Here is a 17,274-nt window from a genome sequence, read left to right as displayed (position 1 = left end):
TCTAAACAATTCTTAAAAGCAAGACTTAACAGGATCAAATTACCTGTTTCCTAGTAACATAAGCACATCCCAGGACAAAGATCAAGAATATTTATAGGAATACAAAATATCCAGCACTCAACAAGGTAAAATTCAGAATATTGATATTCAATAAAAAATACCAGGCATGCCACCACTATGGAAAACAGTATGGAGTCTACTCAAAAAATTAAAAATTACTACCCATATGACCCAGCAATTCCACTTCTAAGTATTTATCCAAATAAAATAAAAACACTAATTTGAAAATATTTGCACCCATATGTTCATTGCAGCATTATTTACAATAACCAAAATTTGGAAGCTACCTAGGTATCCATCAACAGATGAATGAATAAAGAAGATGTGGTATATATTTATATATAATGAAATATTAGCAATAAAAGGGAATGAAATCTTGCAATTTGTGACAACATGGATAGATCTAGAGGGTATTATACTAAATGAAATAAGTCAGAGAAAGACAAATACTATATGATTTCACTTATATATGGAATGTAAAACAACAAAACAAAACAAGAACAGATTCACTGAAGCAGAACAAACTGATGCTTGCCAGAAGGGAGAGGTGTAAAGGGATAGGTGAAAAAGGTGAAGGGGAATAAGGAGTACACACTTCCAGTTATAAAACAAATTAGCCATGGAAATGTAGTGTACAGCACAGAGAATGTGTGTAGTCAATAATATTGTAATGAACTTAGTATGGTGACAGATAGTTACTAGACTTAGTGTGGTGGTTATACCATACGGTATACAAATGCTGAATCATTATGTTGTACACCTGAAACTAATACACTATTTTTTAAATATATTTTTATTCATTTCAAAGAGAAAGGGAGAGAGAGAGAGAGAGAGAGAGAGAGAGAGAGAGAGAGAGAGAGAGAGAGAAACATCAATGATGAGAGAGAATCACTGATCAGCTGCCTCCTACATACCACACACTAGGGGCCAAGCCCACAACCCAGGCATGTGCCCCTAACCAGAATCGAACCGGGGACCCTTTAGTCTGCAGACCAACATCATGAGAGAATTATTGATAGGCTGCCTCCTGCATGACCCACACTGGGGATCGAGCCTACAACCCAAGCATGTGCCCCAACGGGAATCGAACCATGACCTCCTGGTTTGTAGGTCATTGCTTAACCACTGAGCCATGCTGGCTGGGCAGAAACTAATACACTATTGATGCCAACTGTAATTTAGTATAGTTTTAATAACAAAAATTACCAGGCATGCAAAAGAGCAGAGAAATGCAACCCATAAAGAGAAGAAAAGGCAATCAACTGAAACTGAGTGAGAAATGACAGAATCTGTAGACAAGTAGATTGAAACATGTATTATGTGTACATTTCATTTGTTCAGAAGCTAGAGGGAAGACTGAATATGTTAAGTAGAGACATGGAAGATATGGAAAAAGATTCAAGTTGAACTCTAGAGGTGGAAACTACATTGTCTGAAGTGAAAAATATATTGGGTGGGATTAACAAGAGATTATTCAGTTCAGAAAAAATATATTAGTGAACTTGAAGGCAAAGCAATAGAAACTATCCAAAATGAAACACAGAGATAAAAGACAAAAAAATTAATTAGCATTAGTGAATTGTGGGACAATATTGAGTGATCAAATATACCTATAATTGGAGTCCCCAAAGGAGACGTGGTGGGAAACCAAAATAAAAATTGAAAAATGGTTAAAAAATGTTCAAATTTGATGAAAACTAAGCCTACAGATAAAAACAAACAAACAGATTTTAAGCACCAGAAGCATGAAGAAAACTACACCAAGTCTCATAATTAAATTGCTTAAAAATCAATGATAAAGAATAAAAATAAAAGCAGACAAAAAATGACATACAGAAAAAGAAAGATTTTTAAAAAGATTAAATGTTTTCTCTGAAGATCAGGAACAAAAGTAGGATATCTAATCTCACTACTTCCATTCAACTTTTTATTGGAGGTCCTATTCAGTGCAATAAGGTAGGAAAAATAAATAAAAGGCATCCACATTGGGAAGGAAATATTCCATTCAACTTTTTATTGGAAGTCCTATTCAGTGCAATAAGGTAGGAAAAATAAATAAAAGGCATCCACATTGGGAAGGAAATAGTAAAACTGTCTTTTCTCAGAAGACGTAATTGTTTATGTTAGATACCAAAAATCTACTAGAAGTAATAAGTGAGTTTAACAATGTTGTGGGATACAGGTAGATATAAAAGAATCAATTGCATTTCTAGATAGCAGCAAACAATAAAAAAATTTAAATTTAAAAAGCAATACAATTTATCATAGAATAAAAATATGAAATATGTAGGGAAATATATGAGAAGAGGTGTGCAAAACTTGCACATTGAAAACAACAAAACATAGCTGAGAAAATTAAAGAAGACCTAAGTAAATAGAGAAAAATGGGTTGGGAAACAGAATATTGTTAAGATTTCAATTCTCCCTCATTTGATTTATAATTCAATGCAATGCCAATCAAATAACCAGTAGGCATTTTTTAAATAGAAATTGACAAGCTGATTCTAAAGTTCATATGAAAATGTGAAGGACCTAGAGGAACCAAAACAAGTTTGAAAAAGAAGAATAAAGTTGGGTAGATAACAAAAATTGATTTTGAGACTTATTATAAAGCTATAGTTATCAAAATAGTGTTGTATTGGCATGAATATCTACAAAATCATCAATAGACTATAAAATAGAGTCCAGAAATAGATCCACACATATATAATCAATTAATTTTTCAACAAAATTGCAGAAACAATTTAACAAATGCTGGAACAATGGGATATCCACAGGCAAAAAAACAACCACCACCACCAACAGAAATACTTTTATTCCTATCTCACACCGTACACAAAAATTAACTAAAACATCATAGTCCTCAGTCTAAGAAATCATAAGAGAAAATCTTCCTGACCTTGGATTAGGTAAGCACTTCTTAGATATGACACTAAAAACACTATCTATAATGTAAAAACTTGATAAACTGGACTTTATCCAAATGAAAATCTTCTGCACTTTGAAAGACACTAAAGAGAGAATGAAAATAAAAATCACATACAAGAAAATATTTTCTAATCACGTTTGTGAGGATATAGACTGGAATGCTCACATGCTGCTGGTGGGAACATAAAATAGCACAACCGGTTTGGAAAATAAGTTTGGCAGTTTCTTAAAATGTTAAACATACATCTACCATACAGCCCAGCCATTCCATTTCTAAATATTTATCCAAGAGAAATAAAGCGTATGTCCACATATAGACCTGTTTACAAATGATCTGATCAACTTTATTTCTAATACCTAAAAAATGGAAACAACCCAAATGTCTACCAACAAGTGGAAGGATAAACAGTGAACAAATAATTATATATTTATACAATGAAATATTACCAGCAATAACAAGTAATGAACTATTGGTACACACTATAACATGAATGAATCGCAAATTAATCATCCTTGGTGAAAGAAACTAGACCCCGTCCCGCCCTCGCTGAAAAAAAGTACATTCTGAAAAATTTCATTTGCACAAAATTGTAGAAAAAGTAAACTCAGCTATAGCAACATATCAGTGCTTGCCTGAGGATACGGAGCAGGAAAGGATGGTGGGGTTTGGGATATAGAATACAAAGTGTCATGAGAAAACTTTGGGGGTGACGGGTACATTCATTATCTTAATTGTATTGGTTTCATGAGTGTATGCAAATGTCAACACCTATCAAATCTTGTACTTTAAAGATTTATAATGTATTACATGTCAATTATATTTCAATAAAGCAGTTAACTTTTTAAATTGATTAAAATGGAATAAAATTAAAATTTCAATTCATCAGTTAACTCGTAACAGTTCAAGTTTTTAATAGCCACATGAGGCTAGTGGCTACCATTATGGACTTTACAGAATAGAACTTTGCCATCAATGCTCAAAGTACTCTTGGACAGCACTTATCTAACGCATACATATCAAAGCACCTGTTCCTTTCATTCCCCCTACATCTACCTACCCCAAACTTCAAGAATGGGAATAAGCATGTCAGCAGGACACTGATAAATGAATTACCTGGGAATTTTAAAAAGCATTTTTATTAAGTTTAATGTAACTTTAATGAACAATATGCCTTCATTCATAAACACATAAAGCACAGTGTTTCCTCATTTAGATATTACAGCTTCTATAGATTACATTTAATTAGTTCCCCCCAAAGCTCAAGATGAAGGCAATTTTAAACTAAATGACATGGAAAGAAATGAAACAAATAACACTGGATTGGAACTTACTTTATCCTTGTAATCAAAGTGGTTATAGCTTTAATATAACTCCTAAGTGAGAATATACATTTTTTTTCATATACTCACAGATATCTTTGTGAGTTCACTTTTGTTTTGTTTCAGAATATGCTACACAATGCAACTGAATTTTCCAATTTAAAAAAAAAATCAAGCATATAACTCACAGCAAATATAATCAAAGTTTCAAATGTGAGAACAGACCTTAAAATAGAATGCTACGGTATACACTGAAATCTTAACCATGGAAAGAAAAGTTCATAAAATTAGGACAGGAAAGTTGTTAAAACTTAGTATTCTCGCTGAAGCTTTTGTCCTTTCCTCATTACAGCTCTCAGTTTTGAGAGAGGTAATTTTATTTAAAAAGACATGGAAATCAATAAAAAATGAAATTAAAAGACTTGAACTCTGTTTTCTGCCCCCACCATTGTAGCCTATGGGCTAGGAAGGCAGAGTGTGCCTGCTCGGTGTTTTTGCTTCCATACACAGAATGCAGGGCTGAAATCCTCAACCGTCCCTGTTCCAAAGCCTGACCCACTAACCCTTTCTGCACAGTTTGGAGTCTGGGTCACCTGTCTCAGACATGGAATATGGAAAAAGACTTTTGTAAGGGGGAGAAGGGAGGCTGGTGGCCAGTGCAGACCAACCAAGTACAAGCCCCCACCAGTGTCTTGTAGTAGATAAGCAGGAGTACAAAAAGAGAAGCCAAGTCCCTCTGTTGTTTGCAGAAGCAGAACTCACAAGCCAGTTTCACTTACTTTTTTACACCGACAGAGCCATTTTCCTTGTTTTCCATGTCAACAGATAGCATGGGAAGGCTGCAGGGTTCCTTTACTTCAGCAACTAATCAATAAGGGAGAAAAGCTTGTGTTTAATTCTTAGAAAGTGAGAGAAGAATATATATTCTGAACCGGAAACATAATGCTTCCTTCACAGCTTCACACCAGTGCACGTATGTTTGTTTAAATCTCCAGTTCCCTCAGCGATTGGAGAGATGTGATTAAACCTAAGGAGCTGGAGGAGTCGGATAGGGGTGCTTTCCTCTGTGCTGGCACTCCCTGCCTTAACAATAAGCATTTGCAAATGAAATTGAATCCTTGTTCAAAACAAGTTCTGTGTGAACTGGCACAGCTTCCTCTGGGTGCAAGCTCTCACTTAAGACATTGCAACTCAGAAATGAGCCCAAGTCCTGGGAAAAAACAAACAAACAAAAAACAATCCCTTTTTTTCCTGCCCCTTCCCACCATGGGCTGCACTTTCTTTTTTCTTATTGCATTTGTTTTGTTTGCTCCCTCTCTTTCTATATTTTTTTCTCCATAGCAATGCCAAAGAGCACTTAAAGCTTTTGTCAGCAAGTATCCTCCTACCTCACATACTCTCAATGAAAAAGCCTCAAAACCCTGGGAGATGGCCATGCTGGGAGCTCACAAAAATGTCAGATAGCCCTCAGCACAGGAAGGTGGTGCTGGTGGGAGCGTGTGCGTGTAGGAGAGGGAAGGCAGCTAATCAGATTTATGTTTAAAAAATCACCAAAACATTCAAGGAGATAGAGGAGCATCCATCACTTTGTCTTTTTGTTTAGTAGGACAAGGACTGTGAAAAAAACAACAAACAAAAAAACCCCTCCGCAACTAATATGCAATTAGCAAGATGAAAAAGCTATGAACAAAACTGCTTTCAAAAAACCAAAAACACTAGTTCTGAAACGAGCTTGCTCTTGTACAGCTGAAGCCATAAATTAAAGACATTTCCTCTCCCATCACTTCACACTCCTCCTCCGGGGACGACTCTGGCACGGCAAGTGCAGCCTTCGGTGCATCGCGAGCTGTGCCCAGTCCGAGGAGGGGGGTCGGCAAACACTCCTGCGAGGGGCTCACCGCACCACGCGCGCACTCACCACGCTCATCACACACTCACGCACACTCACTCACACGCCCCGCGCTGACCCTCCCACACCCCGGGAGGAAGCCAGCCGCGCACCCGGGTGACCCGCGCGGACACCCCGCCGCGCGGAGGGGCCGGAGGCTGCCCCCGCCCCGGGGAGGCTGTCACTGCCGTGGCAAACTGTGGACAGAGTCACCATTTTCTAAGCATCTCAGCGAACACCACAAAAACAAAACACTCAGAGGGATACTCTGTAGCACCCCCCTACACGGTCTTATTCATATTTTCTCTTTCTTTTTTTTTTTAGGGGGGAGGGGGGAGAGTAAAAAGAAAAACCTACCTAGAAGCAACTAAAACATGTCACTTTTTTTTTTATAGGCTTATCAAGAACAGCCAAAGAAACCCCAATGTTTTCTTTCACAAAGTAGGCTGGCAAAGGAATTCAACAAGGAGGGACAATTTGACACCGTGAAGCAGCACCGGGCTGGCGCGCCGCCAGCGTGACGTTGGGACTCGCACACGAGCTGCACCAACTGCCGGGCGGCTCATGGCGGCTTTTTTAAAGCGACAGCGCCCTTCCCGCCCGCGGCCGGGCTCGGCGCCGCCCCCCCCCCTGCCACGCCACGCCCCCACGCCACGCCACGCCCCCCATGTCCGCCCCTCCCACGCCCCGCCCGGGAGGGCGCGCTCCCAGCCCCAACGCCTCTCCCTGCACCTGTATCGCGCAAGGAAAACCCAGCTGTCTCAGTGGCTTCATTTCCTCCCTCCCCTTCATTGGTGCTGCAGGATCAAGTGTGTGCTGCTGTTCTGAGCATCAATGTCATGTTTCAAACTCTCTCCCCCGCGCGAGAAAAAAAATGAAGAGACATTAACAGAAAGAACCTGGTGCTTAGGGTGTGCTCTAACCAGTGGACTGCAGAAGCGGCCGTCCTGAGTTACTCTCTCTTCCTAATACACTTGTGGACACAGTTCCCAGGGCTGGCTCTTAAGCAGTCTTCGTGAGGATAAGGAAAGCAATGCCCAGCAGAAAACCCTTTTACTTCATCGTGCAGGAAGTAACATATTTCAGAGGCTGCACAGTGGATGACCAGACCTCCTGAGAATGCCCACATTCTTTCATTGAAGTAGTCATCCTACCAGATGAAATCAGCAAAAAATTCTAAATGAAACAAACTTTATTCTCCAACAAAACAATTCGCTCTCGGAGGTTTAATTTTTTTTAAAAAAAAATCCTCACCTGAGGATATGCTTATTGATTTTAGAGAGAGGGGGAGGGAGAGAGAGATATCAATGTGAGAGAGAAACATCAATTGTTTGCCTCCCATATGCGCCCAACTGGGGATGGAACCCACAACCTAGGTATGTGCCCTGACCAGGAATACAACCTGCAACCTTTCCGTATACAGGATGCTCCAGCCAACAGAGCCACACCAGCCAGTGCCTGGGAGGTTTAATTTTAACTGTTTATCGCAGTTGCACAGTGTGATTCCATACATTCAATTACCTCTTATTATCTATGAGCACCTGGTACTCTATTAGTTACATATGAAAAAGAAAATATTGTATCAACCCCCAAAGTCATAGTATCTCCTACCATCCTAAACCCCAATTTGGGAAATTGGGAAGTGGGGTAGAGACTGGGCATGGTCTTTTGATGAAGTTACCCAGTTCTCGTGCTTGGCTTGGGAAACCCCCTGTAGAGATAAACATTCCCATTCCACAAACATGCTGCAGACAGACATGAAACATACATAGCTGCCACTGAAATAAACACCAATCAATATTTGGAAACTTTTGGGCCAAGATGTAAACAAAACCACTCAAGATAGGGCAGAGAATACAAGTTTCCAAGAAGTCATCTGCTGCTGTAATACTGTATAGATTTTGGGCAGAATTCAGGAGAAATCTGTGGCTCACCCTTTTCCTTAGTAATTTTCAAGGGAACTACAAGATCAGCAATTATGATCTAAACTTGGAACCTGACATTTAAAGTCAAATTTTTTCTCTTACTTATTCCAGGAATGATATTAGAAATTTCCAACTTCTTGAAAAATCATTGCTGAGGAAGATGTCTTTCTCACCATTTTTGCGACTGCCCCTTGAAAAAGCAAACAATAATTTAGGGATGAATTCTAAGTGTTTACATATATTTTGAGCACCATTAATTGAGCATGAGTCAAATGGGTGGGTCCTTTTACTACAGCTGATCAAAATGATGAACTCTTCTGAGTGAGACAGCTCTTTCACCAGCAGATGTTACAGACCTTTTGGAATTGAAATTCCTGAACTGTTCTCCCAACTAAATTCAAATAGAAGAGGGCGGGCCTATGAGTCCTGGGGGCGAGGAAGGTGTCCTGACAGTATTATCTTGCCACTACTCAGAACAAAATGAGGTTCAGCTCTCTGCTCCTGAAAGGAGAGGCAAAGAAAATGAAGTTACACCCAACTCTTCCTTAGACACAATCTCAGGAAGAAGGACTCTGTGAAGACTGTCCAAGAACTTTTTCCTACATATAGAAAAGGACATCCCTTGCCTGCTGTGATCAAAAGTTTGTCTGTTAGACAAGGGAAAGGGTTTACGAAGGTGTAGGAAATCAATTCCATTTTATTAAAAAAAAATGAGCCACAAAGGCATTCTAAATTCTGACACCAGCTAGTTTCTAACTTTGGAATAAACTGACATTTGTGGGTATAAGTATATATACTAGTGCTCACTCACTTCCTCCTCATTCCCTTCAACAAACTGATATTAACCTTCTTTTCTGCTAATAAAAATGATGTGTAGTGTGTGTATGGCGTTTGTGTGTAGCATAAATGGTGTGTGTGATGCATGTGTGAGCAATGTATATGTGATGAGCGTCATATTTGTGCTATGTGTACTGCGTCTGTGCATTGTGCCGGTTTGTGGTGTGTGGTATTTATCTGCAGAATCTGTCGTGTCCATGGTGTGTGTGTGTGTGTGTGTGTGTGTGTGTGTGTGTGTGTGTGTGTGTGTGTAAGTGAGGGTCTGAGATAGACGCAAACGAACAAGACTTTCTGTTCCAGGATATTATGGAATGTGCTAAGATATCTTCGTTAATCCTGGGGTTCTGGAGCAGAGCTTTGGGGCACACTTGGGACTGGGCTCAGATGGGGGGACGGGTCCGGAGGGGATGGAAGCGGGTGCTTCGGATAGGCTTCTTTTATTGATCAGCAGTCATCCCCCAGAGAACAGCCTGGCCCAGAAAGCCAGTGCCTTCTGGGGGAACCGCCGCCCCTGCCCCCGTCGGGGAACCAGCCCCGAGTGTCCAGCCCACGTGGCAGAGCGCAGGCGTGGGGCCCTGTGGCCGCAGAAGAAATCTTGAGGAGTCGCCCCGGACACCAGGGGCATCTCCAGGGAAAGCGAGGGGCGGCCTGCAGAAGGGGCGCTGGACGCGGACCAAGGGCAGGAGGGGGGACACCAGCAAGCCGTTGGGACCAGCGGCGCCGTCCGAGAGCCAAACGGCAGGCTGGTGGCCCCGGCGACACAGGGAAAAGTTTCTGACCAAGACCTGTAAGAAGAAACGGTCGCTTTGAGTTTGGGGGCTCCCGGGCAGCCTGTCTCTGAAAAGGGTGTGTGGGGCGTGCCGCCACCCGGTTCCATTCTGCGAGCTCTACCCCGCAGCCCCCGGCGACCCCGCTCTCCGCCGGGCCGGGCACACGGCTGCCCTGCGTCCACTCCAGGGCGACAGGTTCCTCGCTCGTGGGTGCAACAAGCTGCAGAGGCACCGGACACACAGCAGAGACAAGGGAGGGTTTTTATTGTGGTTTTCTTCGTGTCCTTTCATACTGGAGCGGGAGAGGGCGGGGCGTCCCCAGTGCCCTCGCAGCACGAGTGGATCACTTACCTCCCAGCGTGGCCGGCGCCGGGAGGCTTTCCCCCGGCGCAGAGCTCGGGGCCGCCACGCGCCCAGCCCCCAAGCGGCCGGCCTGGCGCGCGAGGCACGCCGGGACTTGTAGTCCTCCGCAGGGCGGGGTGGGGCGGGGCGGGGCAGGGCTGGGGTTCTTGGCTGGGGTCACCAGGAAGGGGGAAGGCCTGCAAGTGAAGTGATGGGAAAGGCCTGGAGAAGGGGCCTTGTGAATGTAAGGGAGGACTTTAAAAAAAAAAAATTAAAAAAAAATATATGTATATATATTATTGATTTTTTCCAGAGAGGAAGGGAGAGGGATAGAGAGTTAGAAACATCGATGAGAGAGAAACATCAATCAGCTGCCTCCTGCACACTCCCTACTGGGGATGTGCCTGCAACCAAGGTACATGTCCTTGACCAGAATCGAACCTGGGACCCTTCAGTCCACAGGCCGACGCTCTATCCACTGAGGCAAACCAGTTAGGGCAGGCAGGACATTTTTAAGAATTTAAAACCCCCAGGGAGCTAGGGGAGAGCAGCACTCCTAGAAAGATTTTAAAATTGGGGTTTTTCAGACGAATACCATGTTTTACTTAGTGGGTTTTGGCAGGAACAAGAAAGCGATTTCCCCGGCCAAGTTTATATTCTTTAGGGCCATCCTCTCCCTTCACCTCCAACATACATGTGGCATTCCCTGCTTGAAATACCTATTCTGTTGCTCACAGAATAACTTAGTTGAAGCCCTGATATGTATGCAAAGGGAGGGTGAATAATTGCACCTTATATTGTAAAGCACTCTATAGTTTACAAAGAACTTTTTATTTAACTGGTTCATTATATTAGAATTATAAAGCAACACTGAGTTAGGCAGAGACAAACTCAAATATAGGGTTTTTTTTGTGTGTTTACTGGTACACCTACCAAGGTTGGCGCCACTCACTCTCCATTTCCTTCCCCAATAGCACCTTGGTGGGGGCAGGGGGGAAGAGAGTGGGGAGAAGCAGACAGACATGGTGGGAAAAGGAAGAGGAGCCTGCTGTGAAGGACTTCTTTGAAATAGCTGATGAGTAAGTCCTTACTAAACAAGGAACTAAGTAAAACCAGAAGAAGAACCTATGGGTTGGAAGAATAGGGTGGGAAGGAAAAGGCAGGTGGGATAGGGATAGAGACTGAGCAGAAGGTTGTGATTAGGCTAGAGGCCATAGGAAAGTCGAAAACAAACAAATTTTAGAAGCCAGATAGACCTGGAATCCTGGTGTTGTCACTTCCGAGCCAGCGCTGTGACCTTAGGTAAGTTATGTACACTCCCCAAACCTCACCTTTAAGATTCAAATAATAGTTCCTACTTTATGATTGACTGTGCAGATTAAAAGAGATAGAAAAACTTAGTATAGTGTAATTATTATTATTATTATTAAGTAAGTAAAATTTAAAAGTAAGTATTAATATTAGTGTGGTATAATAAATATTTATACTCTTACTAGAGGCCTGATGCATGAAATTTGTGCAAAAGTGGCCTTCTTTCCCCCAGCTGCCAGCACCTGCTTCCCTCTGGCACCTGGGGCCTGGGCTTCCCTCGCAGCCCTGGCTTCGTCTGGAAGGTTGTCCGGAAGGATGTCCGGAAGGTCGCCTGGTCTAATTAGCATATTATGCTTTTATTATTATAGATTATATGTCAGGTACTATACTAAGTATAAATAATTATATATATATATATATTATCTGCAGAAACTCCTTTTGTGGAAGCATCAAAAGATGAATTGGAGTAGAAGTATCAATTAGGCTATGAAAATTTTCTAAGGAAGGAAGCAACTATGAGATACTTCAGAGGGAAAATGGACAGAGCAGTACAATCAATTGGATGTGGGGAAAGAGGACTAGGGAATGAAAGATGGTTGTCATTTCTTGACCTTCCCACTGCTCATTCATGTAGATGAAAAACCTGTTTATATTTACCTGAGCCTAGAATCTATTTCATATATAAACATAAAGTATCTTTCACACAGTTTAAGATATATTAAATTTTCCTAGAATGTGGTGATAAATCGAATGGCAATGCCATTCTAGGAATTTGAATGACCAGTACAGTCCATTTCGTGGCTATTTCACTGCAATTCTAAAGATGGATACAAGCATCTATTTCATTGTGTCTTTTAGTTTAGGCATGCCCGAGCAGTTCTGTATTGGATCACACATTTACTTTATCCTTTATGTTATAGTTAAGGCATATCTTTGAATTTTTAAAAATTACTTGTGTAGGTACTTTATGATTTTCCCCCTCCCACTATTAAACATTATGTGCCCAATATTTGTTATTAAAAGGAGCATTAGGTTTGACCAGGCTGAGAACCACTTGTTCAATCAGTCAATCAATATCTTTTGGGTGCCGACTATGTGCTAGGCACCATTCTAATTCACTGCCCTTATGTAGCTTACATTCTAATGTGAGTGTGGGAGAGGCAGACATTAAATAATTAACATAAACTAAGTAAGTACATTCCATGGTACATTCGAAAGTGATTTGTTACAAAAAATAAAACAGGATAAAGGAGATTGGGAATGCAGGAGAGAGTGTGGGATGATATGGTATCTACAGTGATCAGGGTGAACTTTGTTAGGAAGGTGACATGCAAGGGAAGATCTTGAGTTGGCAAGAGAATGGTCCTGGGGATTTCTGAGGGAAAAACATTCAGAGAGAACAGTTAGGCCTAGGCCTCAAGGTAAATGTGTGCCTGGAGTTTTCAAGAAACACCAAGGATGCCATTGTGGCTGGATCAGAGAGCGTGGGGAGGGAGAGGACTGAAGGGAACCACTGGGTTGGGACCGACCGGTGAGGTAGGACTGGTAGGGCACTGCAAGAGCTTTGACTTTCACGCGGAATGAAATGGGCAGCAGCTGGAGAGTTCTGAGCAGAGAAGTAACATGATCAGGCATATTTTCAAAGGATTGTTCTGGCTGCTCTCACCAGGATAGAGCATAGAGAGCAATGGTGAAAGCAAGTAGGCAAGAAGCTATTGCAGTAATCCAGGCAAGAAACACGAGTGGCTTGAACCAGTGTTCACTGGATAGTAGGGCTAAGTGTTTGGAGGTGAAGAGGTCTGATCATCAGATGGACTCTGATCCAGGTTGGTGGAATGTTGAAGAGGGGAGGACTCAGTCCCTGGGCAATGCTTACTCATGACTTCTGCCAAGAGAGGAGCTGACTTGTTTAGAGTGCATAGTCTTCCCCACTTCTGACCTTGATCTTTTCCATGGAGTTAACCCCTTTGATGAAACTGAGGGTTTGGGAGCAAGCTGGTAATTACTCTAAGTACAAAGACCCATAAGCAATATCGATCCGATACAAAGCATGTCTAGAAGAGGTGGCTTTGGAATTGTGGCAATGGAGGATGCAACACAGAATTTTGACAAAGAAGGGCCGGCGGAAGCTAGGCCCTACGGGTGAAAGGACGCTCTAGGATTGGGAACAGGACACAACTAACTATGCTGATAAGGTGAAGTGAGGAAGCCAGTACAAGCCGAAACATGAAAATTCAGAGCATGGGGATAATTGATGATGGAACTAGGAACTGTTTAATCTTGGAAGGAAGGTGGAACAGTATTTCCTGTCAGAAAGGAAAGAAAGACAGGAATGGACTGATTCGGGAAAATTATAAAGAGATAAGGACATGGAACATTTAAAAATTTTATTTGTTTATCATGAAAAATGAACTATGTGGTAAGAAATTAAAACAACCAGAAATTACTAACAGAATTCCCATTAAATCTATTCCTGGAGTTTTCAAGAAACACCAAGGTTGCCAAGTGTGGCTGGATTGGAGAGTGGGGAGTGAGAGAATTATCCCTGTGAAGTGTTTGGTATATATTGTCTAAAATTTTTTCCTGTGACTATGATTTCTTTTTGTAGATGTTACATGAAAACCTACAATATTAGTATTTTTTTTCTTCACAGGCTATAAGATTGATATAAGTATTTATTGAGCATCTATTTTATAGCAGATATTACCATCAATCTTTTTTGATCCTGTTATTCACATCTTCTATAACTATGCATAATTTTTCTCTTCTTAATTTTTCAAGAATTAAAAAAATTCACTAAGATCTCCCAACTTTTCTTTTCCCTCTTATTTCTTGAAGTTTTTCATTGTGTATTTTAATGCTATAGTATTTGATACATGAAGATTTATACTAGTAATAACTTTATTGTGAGCTGTATCCTTTGCCATTATAAAGTGACTATCTCTGTCCCACTTAATCATTTTCTAAAAAGTTTATTACCCACTTGAAATTATTTAATTAGATATGTTTAATCTTTTTTAAAATCATCACCAGAGGATATGTTTTCTTTGATTTTTTTTTTTTGAAAAAGAGGAAGTGGGGGAGGGAGAGGGAGGGAGAGAGAGAGAGAGAGAGAGAGAGAGAGAGATCCATCTTAGAGAGATTGGTTGCCTCCCATACTTGCCCTGACTAGGGATGGAACCTGAAACTTAGGTATGTTCCCTGACCAGGAACGGAACCTGCAATCTTTGAAGGACGGGAGGACACTTTAACCAACTGAGCCACCCGGCCAGGATCATGTATCTAATCTTATCTGTTATATTTGTTTAAATTTTGAATCCTTATCATTCCTTGGTTTTCTCTTTTGATTTATTATCTGTTTTCTTTGGTCTTGTTGTTTTATTGTTTTTATCTTCCACTGTGAATTAGTTATCTATTTCTGTGTAAAGAACCACCCTAAAATTTAGCCCTTTCTGTGGGCCAGGAACCCTGGCATGGCTTAGCAGAGTCTACTGCTTTGGGTGCTCACAAGCTGTAGTCAAGACTGGACTGGCTCTGTGTTCAGCTGAAGGCCACACTTGGGGGAGGATCTGCTTTCAAGCTCACTCATGTGGTTGTGGCAGGATTTAGTTCCTATGGGCCCTGGAGAGCCTCAGTTTCTTACCACCCGGGCCTCTCCATAGGGCAACTCACAACGTTATCAAAGCAAGTATGTGAGAAATGTCAGAGAAACCATGTAAGCAAGACAGAAGTAATAGTCTTTCATAGCCTGATTTCAGAAGTAAAATCCATCATTTTGCCACATGCTTTTAAAAAAAAATCCTCACCCAAGGATATGCTTATTGATTTCAGAGAGAGGGGAATGGAGGAAGGGAGGGAGGGAGAAGGGAAGAAGAGAAAAAGAGAGAGAGAAAGAAACATAGATGTGAGAGAGAACACTGATTAATTTCCTTCGAGGAATCCCAACCAGGAGTCAAACCAGCAACCTAAGTATGTGCCCTGACCGGGAATCAAACCCTCTACCCTTTGGTGTACCAAAGGATGCTCCAACCAACTGAGCCACACTGGCCAGGGCTACCACATGCTTTTTTGGAGAAGCAAGTCATTATGTTTGACCAACACATAAGGCCATGAACACCAGGAGGTAGAGGCCATTGGGAGTCACTTTAGAATGCCATATTATACTTGGGCAATTTGGACATTGTAAAGTGTGTTAAATAATATGTTTATATTTATATTTATCAATTTACCTTAGAAATGAAATGATGATGAAAGATAATGAAATTGATCTACATAGACTATCTTCTTTTTATTAGTTTGGAGAGCAAATATGATTCTTGTTTTAATGTATTGTCATCAAAATATTATTCTTTATATTATGTAATTTTTAAAGCATTATAACAATTATATTTAATTTTTATGACTTAGGGTATTGGTTATTTAAATATAATTTTAGGTATAAGTAGACTCAAAGCTCATTGCCAAACCTTTTGTACCTCATGACTTTTTCATTCATTCATTCATTCATTCATTCATTCATTCATTCATTTTGTTATTCACCTGTTCATGGTCTTGAATTTTTTCCTGAAAAAATTTTCAGAAGTGCATAAATGTTATGTATTTTTCAGTTTTGCATATTTGAGAATTTCTTTCTCTTACAATTGTATGTGAAAGGTGATTAGACCAGGTATAGAATTATTTCCCCCTTCAATATTCATTAACCACGGTTGCATTTTCTCCTAGCATCTACCATTGCTTGGAATATATCCAATTTCTTTGTTGCCAAAGTTGGCCGTTTCACCTCTGCCTAGATGGCTGCAGGATTTTTTTTTTTCAATCCTTGAAATTCTAAGAAAAAAGCTCTTATTAAATTTTCTGGGAATGTAGTGAGCCCTTTCAAAATGTAATTTTAAGATCTGCTTTCTTTTAGAAAATTCTTCTATTATGTAAATTTTTTCAGTTCCATCTATTCATGTCCATCTTCAAAGACAGCAGTCAGTCCAGCAATCAGTCGTTTGTCACTTCTCCATTGTCTGTTAGCCATATCTTTCATCCACTCTTTGATCACCTTCATTCTATGCCATTTCCCACTAAATTCTATGTGATCTTTTTTCAACAGCTTTGTTAGCAGTGGAAAAACGGCACCCAAGTGCTAGCCTCAGTTCAGCAACCTCAGTTCTTGAGTTCTGGCAAAGAGAAGAATTCATAGCCAGGACTCAAATTATAAGAAAAAGTTTATTTGGAAGTCACAGAGGTAGAAGAAGTGAGCTGTATAAGAGGGAAGAGGAGAGGAGAGGGGAAGGCAGGGAGGGAGGGAGAAGAGGGGAGGGGAGGAAGGGGTGAGGAGGAGAGGAGGAGAGGGGAGGGGAGTGGGGAGGGGAGGGGAGTGGAGGGGAGGATCCTGGGGGAAATAGGGGTGGGGAAAGTCCCATTGGGCATGCTCCGTAAACAGAGCCTGCTAGGTCCTCTATCCTAAGAGCTTTTATCTGAGGTCTCAGGGGAGGAGCTCAATAGAATATTCATGAGCTTTTCCAGTTTGTCTTCTCAGGGTTTCCATTGATTGGTCGGCTCCAGAGGGTCATTAGTCAAGGCATCGGGTCCTGATGTCAGCTATGACATTACTTTGTCTGATTTTGCTGCTTCTCTGGGCCTGGAACTGAAACACAGTGGAAGCCTAGATGCCATCTTCCAGGGGTTAATGCTTAAGGGAGTGGTTGCACAAGGGCTTGCACTTTTGCCCATTGTTAGTTAGGCACCTAGGGCTCTCCGCCCTGGTGACCCTCTGTACCTGGCCCATCGTTCCTGATCTGCTCATGCCTATCTGACTGTCTACTACAGCTTGACTTCCATGTCCAATTTTCTTCAGTTTACTAGTAAGTTCTACTTTTGGGGGGCTTTTAGTGTGAATTTCAGT

The 17,274-nt window shown here is 41.1% G+C and overlaps 1 protein-coding gene across 1 annotated transcript in view; it reads right to left on the bottom strand.

Annotated features, from left to right (window-relative positions):
* The window catches only part of SAMD13 (sterile alpha motif domain containing 13), a 60,433-nt gene extending 53,709 nt beyond the window's left edge, over nucleotides 1-6,724 (bottom strand). The window contains exons 1-2 of the mRNA XM_036349929.1: nucleotides 6,554-6,724; nucleotides 5,088-5,172 (exon numbers count right to left, since the gene is read on the bottom strand). Coding sequence (XP_036205822.1) covers nucleotides 5,088-5,140 — 53 coding nt within the window. The 5' untranslated portion in view covers nucleotides 5,141-5,172; nucleotides 6,554-6,724. The remainder of the gene's footprint in view (nucleotides 1-5,087; nucleotides 5,173-6,553) is intronic.
* Between the last annotated feature and the right edge of the window lie 10,550 nt (nucleotides 6,725-17,274).

This window comes from Myotis myotis, unplaced genomic scaffold (genome assembly GCF_014108235.1).
Source record: "Myotis myotis isolate mMyoMyo1 unplaced genomic scaffold, mMyoMyo1.p scaffold_m19_p_2, whole genome shotgun sequence".
NCBI lineage: Eukaryota > Metazoa > Chordata > Mammalia > Chiroptera > Vespertilionidae > Myotis > Myotis myotis.
The sequence above is the reverse complement of the archived record's forward strand: the minus strand, read 5'-3'. Positions and strand labels throughout refer to the sequence as shown.